This window comes from Rhinopithecus bieti, unplaced genomic scaffold (assembly GCF_001698545.2).
Source record: "Rhinopithecus bieti isolate Rb0 unplaced genomic scaffold, ASM169854v2 scaffold_2574, whole genome shotgun sequence".
Lineage (NCBI taxonomy): Eukaryota > Metazoa > Chordata > Mammalia > Primates > Cercopithecidae > Rhinopithecus > Rhinopithecus bieti.
The window spans coordinates 1,451,589-1,461,132 of NW_016804493.1; the positions used below are offsets into that span (position 1 = coordinate 1,451,589).

The 9,544-nt window shown below is 41.4% G+C and overlaps 1 protein-coding gene across 2 annotated transcripts in view; it reads right to left on the bottom strand.

Moving 5' to 3' along the window:
- WWOX (WW domain containing oxidoreductase) overlaps positions 1-9,544 on the bottom strand; it is a 486,572-nt gene that overhangs the window by 139,147 nt on the left and 337,881 nt on the right. For both annotated transcript variants that reach the window (XM_017868656.1, XM_017868654.1), the window contains exon 8: positions 6,124-6,388. In XM_017868656.1, the coding sequence (XP_017724145.1) occupies positions 6,124-6,388 (265 nt within the window). The remainder of the gene's footprint in view (positions 1-6,123; positions 6,389-9,544) is intronic.

Sequence of the window (9,544 nt, forward strand, 5' to 3'; positions counted from 1 at the left end):
ATATATATATATATATACACACACACATACACACACACACACACACACACCTATTCAACAGTGCCTGCGTCAACACCATTACCCTATCCTTTTTCCCCATAATCAGAGTTTGCTTCCCACTCTAGAAGCTCAAAATGCCAGTTATCCACTTTTCTAGTCTCCTTTATATCTAGGATATAAATAGGTGACTCAGTCCCAACCAGCGGAGTCTCACAGGAAGTCAACTCAGGAGGACAGTTCTGAAGCAGAATGTTCTCTCTCTCAATAAAGGAAAAAGGCATGCAATGAGGAGCCTCACCCCACCCATCTGTGCCTTCAGACCTTATCAAGTAGGATGCAATGGCTGGCACCACAGAAGCCATCTTGTAAGCATGAGGGAAAAGTGAAGATCATCACAAAGGAGCTACCCATATAGTAGCCAAATACAACCCTTGCTGCCTCAGCTCCTCTGGACACATAGGAAAGCAAAAGTTCTATTATTCCAACCATCTTTAAGTGGGTGTTAACAACTTGCGGCCTAAAGCAGCTAAACTGATGTAAAAAATTAACCTCAGAAAGGTCAAATCATTTTAAAATTATGTAACTAAAAGGTAGCAGAGGCTGCGTTTTGAATACAACTCTCAGGATTCTAAATCCTTTGCCCTTTTCCAACTTATTTATATCCATTGGTCTCTGGACTAAGCAAGCACTGTAAACTTAAAAGCTTTGGACATAATGACAAAAGACTACTAAAACCAATGCTAATGCTAATTCAGGGCAGGAAGAAGAATGTTTCAGGCCGCGAGAAGGTGGCCTCAGTGGGGGTAAGAGGAGCCCAAGCAGCTACTAGATGTTTCTGTTGACAGGCAACTGCAGGAAAGCACCAGTGTGGTCCAACGACAGAGGGGTCCTGAGAGTCCAGTTTTCTAACATACCTGGACTGGCAAGAGAAAGGCAACCAGAGAATTCAGTCCTCACTCAGGAGTCTTGAGATGTGCAGATTCATGAAGAATACAATGAAATTTCCACTTTGAAAATCATATTAACCCCTCCCAACAGAAAGAAGCCTGTTTCATACACCCTCTGCTTTGTATGTGATATACCAATGGACCAACACATATTCAAACAGGGGACTTTGTCCTTGATGGCATCTACAGTGTAGTCAGCTAGGTGGAAAGGGGGAGAAGTATTTTTCTAAAATACTAATTTCAAGAACAAATCAACATCTATTGTCTCCTTCATCATGTTTTAAATTGTAACAACTATAAATCACCCTGCAGCAGGTTATTCAAGGGCAGAATTACCCCGTATAGCTTTCACGAAGGTTAGAAGAATGACATCTTGTGCTTTTTCTAGCTATAATTTATAACTTTGCAACAGAACCAGCCTTGCCGGCCCATCCATTAGCAGGGTAGCCGCACATCCGTTACAACTCAGCACGATGACTGGCTTTACACGGGCACAGGAAACGTAACCCAATCGTCGCAGAAGTTCCATAAACGTAAGCCATTTTTTGATGTAAAATGATTTGAAAATGCAGTTCCCTAAAACATCTGCTAAGCTCTTGCTACCCTAACACATGATATTCTTTCTACTGTTACCTGCCAACACAAATATTTGGTTGCACAAAACACTCCTAAGAGGCACGTGACAGTGCTCAGCTTCACATTTACATACTGGTCCACAAAGGACTGGCTTGGACTTGGGAACTCTGGCAAGGATGTGTTTACCAGAAATGAAAGCTTATGTAGAAAAAAAAGGAGGAGGGGTGTGGCATTCATTTCAGTGAAGGTGCTGTCAAACATTTAAAAAAGGAAGCATAACTGCATAACTAGCTATAGATGGCAGGGGAACTACTGTCCATTGGATGCAGCAAATGCAGCTGTGAGTAGCAAGTCAAAGTTTACAAGGCTGGTATATCATTTTACTGAACACGCTGGGTGAGCTCTCTGCTTTTCAACTACAAAATCAAGATAATAATTCTAAGACTGCAGAACTTGGAATTATTAATTCTAATAGAAATTATAAGAAATTAATGAAGATATATGCTGATACATAAAGCATCGTGGTATCTGGGATAAACTGCCAACCTGCATATCTATTTGGAAGTGGGGTAGGATTCTAAAGTCATCACACGTGGCCACAACCGTAAAAAGCCAAGATTAGCCTTGAAAATCCCTTATGCGGGATACAATGTATCCCAGATACAATGCCTGGTTTTGTGAATTAAAACCCATAGAATAATATGTATATACAAATATAGATACTAAAATACACTACGTTTTTTTCACCAACTGAGAAGTTCTTACCAAACAATACATACCAATGCATGCATGTGCGAACCATTTTAGAGTAATTTAACTGCATAAAAGAATGTTCTAGAGACAGGAAAATAAACAGGCAATGCACGCACGACGTGACTTCATTATGAGAAAGTGCTCAGCAAATGTTAGTTTCCTTTAAAATATTTTAGAAGCAGCTATTTGAAGTATCTTGCATCTTTTTTAGAAGGACATTTAAAAATAACTCAATTTCCAAGTTTATCTGTGATTTTTATTTTACCATAAATTGGAGGAAGGAGGAAACAAACACCTCCCCCAAAACCCCCCAAATCACTTGTCCAGTTCTCTAGATCTGAAGAGGAAGAGGGAGGCAGAGACATGGCTTTACCAGTATGGGCCGCTGTGCTGAGAACTGATTCCTGTGAGTTTCTCATTAGTGATTATTATACTGCAGGCAGCCAAAATGGAAAAATTAATTAATTTCAAAGTGATAATGCATTTACAGCAACAATTAGAAATGTATAACTGTAAAAGGGCAACATTTAAAAGACAGATTACATTTAATAAAGTTGCACAAGAACATCCAATTGTAAAATTACTGATCTGCAACAATATTCCTTAAAGAGGCACTTAAAATAGCCTGACTCCATGAAGGGTGACCTAATTACTGTAACTAAAATCACCGTAGTCACAGCAAGTCACAGCAAATAAAAAAGGGACATTGATATTAGAATACTGCTGTTTAATACTTAAGGGAGCTGGCTACAGGGAAGAAATGAAGGCAGGGCTTCCAAGCACAAGGCTGGGTTGTATTTCTTGCTCCCTTGACCTCATGCAACGGAATGTGTACTCCAGCAATACTCGTGTCAGAAGCAAACACCCTCTGTAAGGTGAAAGGCAGACAAGGCAGACCACACTAGCCATCTGGTTATAGGGAGATTGCGTCTATGCTAAGCTTCTCAATCACAATTAGAAACCCAGCCACATGTGGCCCATGGCTACCTTACTGGAGAGCCAGATTACAATCATTGCAGAAATTCTATATCCATCATTGATGTTATATGCATTATAGTCAGTCCTTACACCAACGTGTATCGCAATTTTTGTCTTAATGAGACAGACTCAGAACGCTGGCGACCTAAGTTGTTCCAGTGGTCAAGGGTAAGAGCTGAGATTAGCCATCAGCACCATTAGCAGGAGACCTGCAAGGTCCACTGTCCCAGGTTGCCACTTTTTTCTCTTGCCACCACCAGGAAACCATGTCAAATCCCATCTCAAGTACAAGGGAAATGCTCACGTCCCCTGCCCTTTCTATGAGTGACCCTCCCCAGACAACTTCAACAAAACCTGGGATTTTTGCGACGTCACCACTTTTCTCCAAACCCTCTCATGAGCTACCCGCTCATTTTCCCACAGCTTTCTCACCCAGGGACCTAAAGCTTAGTGCACGTTTAATCTTTTACCCAGGGCTGCTCCTAGAGGACATCTGTTTCTCCCAAGCCTTGCCTTGCTCTAGGCATTGAGACCTGTTCACAAGTAGTCTCTGAGCTCTCCTGCCAGGGAAACAGGAGAGACTGTGGTAGGGTGCGGCAGAGGCTGCTGCACACGGGTAGGGTAGGCAAAGGAATTAGGCACAGAGGTTGGGCATCTGTTGTTACTAGGACACACTCCAGGTATGGTGCTCACTGAGTTGCAACCTTCGTCCAGTTCATTGTGCATCCTCCCCCACATGGTAATCCTTCTGCCTCCGTTTCTCACCCCATACTCTGGTTTTCCACTCAGCCCAAGTCCTGAGCACCCTTACCCCCAAAACAGCAACACTCTGGTATCATGATACAGTCACCGACCCAACTTAATTTGCTGGTACTTTTTAGAAATACTCCTGTTAGATTCAACCACCCAACATTCAAGTCTGACTTTATTAAGCATATTATATTAAATATTAGATAATAACTCTTCTCCAATAAATAAAAATATTTACCCTGCATTTATATTTTAGCAGAACTTGTCTTCCTTCTTTTCCTACCTGCCCTGGCCCAGAGTCCCTAAACAATATGATCAGGCCACAAAATAACAGTTTCCACTATTTTCTGTCAACAACTCCTCATCCACTCGCGTTGACGACAAATCGCAAGGTGCTTCTATCACCCTTCACCAAATTCCATACAGTCACAGAGTCATCTCTAAATCTTTCCCATTATGTCCCTCCGATTAGGGACCTTACGGAAGAAGGAGAAAATGAACTCTCTGATGCCACCGAACCCAGTTCCTTAGAACCCATCAGTGATCAAATCCTAGTGAGATGACTCAACACCCAAAGATTACAAATGATGGTTGATTGGGCTTGCTAATGCGGAAGGCACTGGGCCAGCAGAAAATAAGGAAGAATCCACCTCTCTCCTCTCCTCATTCCTAAACGCCTCATTTAAATGGCACTGGCACCCAGTTCAGATCCATATTCTTTCTTTTCATGCCAACTGAAGGACAGAGCAAAGTATGAGGCACAACCAGGGTCAAAGAAACCGGCATGAAGAGGCTGCGCTTATGCAATCATCAGGAGAAAAGTGATGGGGAAATTTCAAAACCCTGTGATCCACCTGCAGATAAGTTTCATTCATTACTTCCTAGAGATCAATCCCACCCTGCGGCACGGAGAACCACTCTCCATACGTGCCTTCACTGCAACTGATCCTAAGTGTTCAGCTCTCGGAATATGTCTGTTTACTTTGCATAAAAACCACTTGGGAGATTAGAATAAAAGATGTACTTACTTATTTCCTCCTAAGCAGTTCTTTTAAGCAGTTCAAAAGACTTTTGATGTGGTTTTAAAAGTCGCTCCCAAATACCAAGGTTAAGGATGGCAGGTGGGAATGAGTGTAAGAGAAGGCAGCAGACGGTTTCTAAGGCTGTGAGATTGGTTGGAGGATAAGAGGCCAGTGATACTTCTTTTTTTGTTGTTGTTTTGCTTTGTTTTATTAACATCCTAGGTTCAACTTTGAAGGCCTGTGATATCTCTAAAAGCCAAATGTGTTTTGGAAAAGGAAGATTTCTGTACAGTCGATTTCAAGTTTGGGTAACTGGAATACTGGTGTCCACTAATAGGAAGACGTTTTTGAAGTCCTTTGGTTTTGAAAAATAATCTACCAAATATATTGTGGAAAATATGCTTTCTTCATTCAAATTACTTCATACTAAAACAGTTTCACAGAAGAATGTTCTTAATATGGTTGATAAGTGAACATCAAATTATAAAAACATCGTATCACCCTTGTAAACACTTCCAAATGTAACCACAGTACCGTGATTCATCCAAAATCATCTTTGGGAAAGTAAAGAAGAAAACACACTCCTAGCCGTCAAAGTATTCTCCAACAGAGGATTACACCCATTAGAAGAAGAATTTAGAACATCAGATACAGATTTTCGACGGAACAAAGGAATCACATCTCCTGAAAATTCAGTAGTCACAAATCTTTGTTGTCCACCTACTGACACAAAACAGCAGTTTTCAAGCACTCCACTCAACAAAATAGATTTTCAAGGTTTCTGAATAAAAAACCCCCCAAAAAACAAAACTTAACAACAACAACAACAAAAAATCACCATTTCCATAAGGACTTTCAGCCATACTTAACATGATACTGAAACCCACATCGTCCACCCAAGCCCTCCAAGACGCATTTACCCAAACAGATTTAACCTAAAGTTGACGCAAATGTGTTCAAGAGCCCTTTATGATGGGCGGGACAATGTTATTCCTGAGACCAGACTCATGCCCGCAAGAGGTAAAAAGGTGGAGACACATGTGCGCAGGTTTCTCTAGGACCCAAGGTGTTTGCGGCGCCAGAAGCTGTTCTCTTACCATGGACTTGGTGAAAGGCCTCGCCAAGGTAAACAGCAGTGTGTACACCCACCAGCTGCGATGAATGTTGGAGTACATCATATTTCCAGGATGCACTGCGTTCGACGTGACCCCGCGCGGGGAGAGGCGACGGTGCAGCTCGTTGGAGAAGAGGACGTTGCAGAGCTTGGACCTGTTATAAGCCAGCATTGCCCAATAGTCGTTTTTTGATGGAGAGAGACGACTGAAGTCCAGTTTTCCCAAGGAGTCATTAATATCTGTAAATCTTAAAAATAGGAAATATGATGTGAAGCAACCAAGTTCTGACTTCCCATATAGCTTTTTATTAGAAATCTAAGGAAGGCTGGCTGCAGTGGCTCACATCTGTAATCCCAGCACTTTGGGAGGCCGAGACGACCAGATCACCTGAGGTCAGGAGTTCAAGATACCCTGGTCAACATGGCAAAACCTCATCTCTACTAAAAATACAAAAATCAGCCAGGTGTGGTGGCATGCCTGTACATGGGAGGCTGAGACAAGAGAATCGCTGGAACACGGGAGGCAGAGATTGCAGTGAGCCAAGATGAGGCCACTGCACTCCAGCCTGGGCAACAGAGCTAGACTGCATCTCAAAAAACAAAAAAAAAAAAGAATCTGAGAAAACTATGTAGAGATGACTAAAAACTCAATCTTGCATACATCAAAACAAAGTCTCCCTTAAAGATTGACAATGGTGATTTAACAATATAAACATAGGTCACGTGTGGTGGTTCTTGCCTGTAACCTCAGCACTTTAGGAAGCTGAGGTGGGAAGACTGCTTGAGTGTAGGAGTTCAAGACCAGCCTGGGGAAGATAGGGAGACACTATGTCTACAAAAAATAAACAATTAGTTGGGTATGGTGGCACACGCCTGTGGTCCCAGCTACTTGGGAGGCTGAGGCAGGAGGATCGCTTCAGCCTGGGAGATCGAGGTTGCGGTGAGCTATGACTGTGCCACTGAACTCTTGCCTGGGCAACAGAGTGAGACTTCCATCTCTAAAAGAAAGAATTTAAAATTAAAAAATTAAAAAAATAAAAAAGCATTGGCTCCAAAGATAGACTTCAGTAAAGACCCACACTCATAAATGTAGCAGTCCTGACATGCTGATCTCCCTCCCCACCCACTAACATATATTTTTCAAAACCTTCAACAGGAAGTTCAAAGATAATTAAATTAAACAGAAAAGCATCTTAAATAAAGGGCTGCTGCTCTTGGAAACAGAAAGATATCACATTCCTAACCTTTGACAAGGCTTTCCTGGATGATTTTAGCTAATGCTTGAGTGCTGTATATTTTCATTTGAGCATCCAAGAAAATATAGATGAGTCTTGTTGCCTCCAAGACTCTTTTCTAGATTAAAAATTAATGATTATAAAGGGGTTATAACCTTGGTGAGGTGCCATCAATAGTCTTATACGTTTAAAAGATAAATGTAAACAAAGCCAAGATGAGTTCTGGCACAGTCTAATGTTTTTAAGTATACCCATGGCATGGATGTACACAAATCAACGTAACTAGTTGATGTTTTATAATTGGGTCTGACAGAGTCATTAAACACCAGCTGTTTGTTTCTTTCCCTTTGTCTCTTTCTCTTAAATAACAACAATGTAGTGATTGCCCTTACAAAATGGATCACAACAAACAAAAGGTATTTTCTAAATGGTCTCATCTTTGTCAAAGGACCCCCTCATATTCTGCTTCTGTAAGTTCATTCTGGGCACCGGGTAATGAGGAAGCATAATGGGAATCCTCTAGAAAACTGCTATGGAAAACAAAAAGCAAAAAGTAAAATGAAAATTATGAAATAATCCTATTGTTCCTTAATATCAGCAGCTCATGGTGGGCTAAGACCAAGAAAAGCATGGCAAGGGCAGATGTAATTCATGTTTTAATGGAAATTAAATATCCCTTCCACAGGACTCAGTGACATCCAATTTCTAGTGTTAAATGACATAGCTGCTCTAAAGCCATCAACAAAGTCAATGGCCAGAGACGTCATCAGGGATTCAGAAATGAGATCTTGAAACGAATTGTTGGCTGCCCATTTTCAAGTACTCAAACCACAGGAAGAGTCCAACTTCCAAGCTTAATTGTCTAAGGCAGTGGAACTCAGCGGAAAATTTGAAAATACATGAGGGCCTTCTTCTGGTTGTCATGATGATTGCTGGTGATGGTAGCAGGGATGGAAGTTGTCTTGCAATGCAGTTGAAGTCTTGCTCAATGAAGATCGCCACAGTGGACACTCATGCAGATGAAAAGCCTGTGGATAATTATCTGAGCCTAGAAACATCCACTGAATTTCCAGGTGGGTAGTGAACAATATACATGTAGAATGAATGAAGGCACTTTCAGATTTTGTGTGATTTCTGGATGGTGACTGACATCATTTGGCTGTGTCCCCACCCAAATCTCACCTTGAATTGTAATAAACCCCATGCATCAAGGACAGGGCCACGTGGAGATAACGGAATCATGGGGGTGGATTCTCCCATACTGTTCTCGTGGTATTGAAAAAGTCTCATGAGCTCTGATGGTTTTATAAACGGGAATTCCCCTGCACATGCTCTCTTGCCTGTCATGTAAGACATCCCTTTGCTCTTCTTCATCTTCCGCCATGATTGTGAGGCCTCCCCAGCCATGTGGAACCATGAGCCCATTAATCCTGTTTCCTTTATAAATTACCCAGTCTCAGGTATGTCTTTCTTAGCAGCATTAGAACAGACTAATACAGTCAGGCCTCACTCAAGGTTGGTGGTACTGGAGTCTGCAATACCACACACCTGGTAAGCGTGTGCTTTTTTTTTTTTTTGAGTCCACTCAAGGTGATTCATGCGTGGATACATACGTTCCATCTTTCCTGTAGCCCGGCCCAAGCATTCACATGTTGAAACACACACCATTTTGTTTCTGTTATTTTTTATTTGCATTACAGTAAAGCCATCATATCGAATTAAAAATATATTTGTACATGTAATTTATGTTATTTGCGAACTTTATTTCAACATAATAAGGTATTACAGAAGACTTGTCACACAAAGGTGCTACTGAGATGAGAATCCAATGACCCCAGGTATGGAACAGGACTTGAAAACTCTATCGACATGGCATAGAAAACAGGGACAAGGATTTAGAGAGTATCCAAAAGGTATGGAATATAGCACCATCCATTCCCTCTCTCATCTTTTATCAACTGCTGCCAGAAACTCTTCTTGGCATATTTGTTTAGCCTGACCCAGTTCAGGGATTACTTCTTCTAGGAAGCTCCCCATAACGAACTCTTCCACAGCTGGATATCATGGTGATTTTTTGGGTGGAAGTTAGAGAGAGAATGAAAGAAGCCATGGAAGGCAGACAAAAATACATGTCCCCATGGATATTTTTTTTTTTTTTTTTTTTTTTTT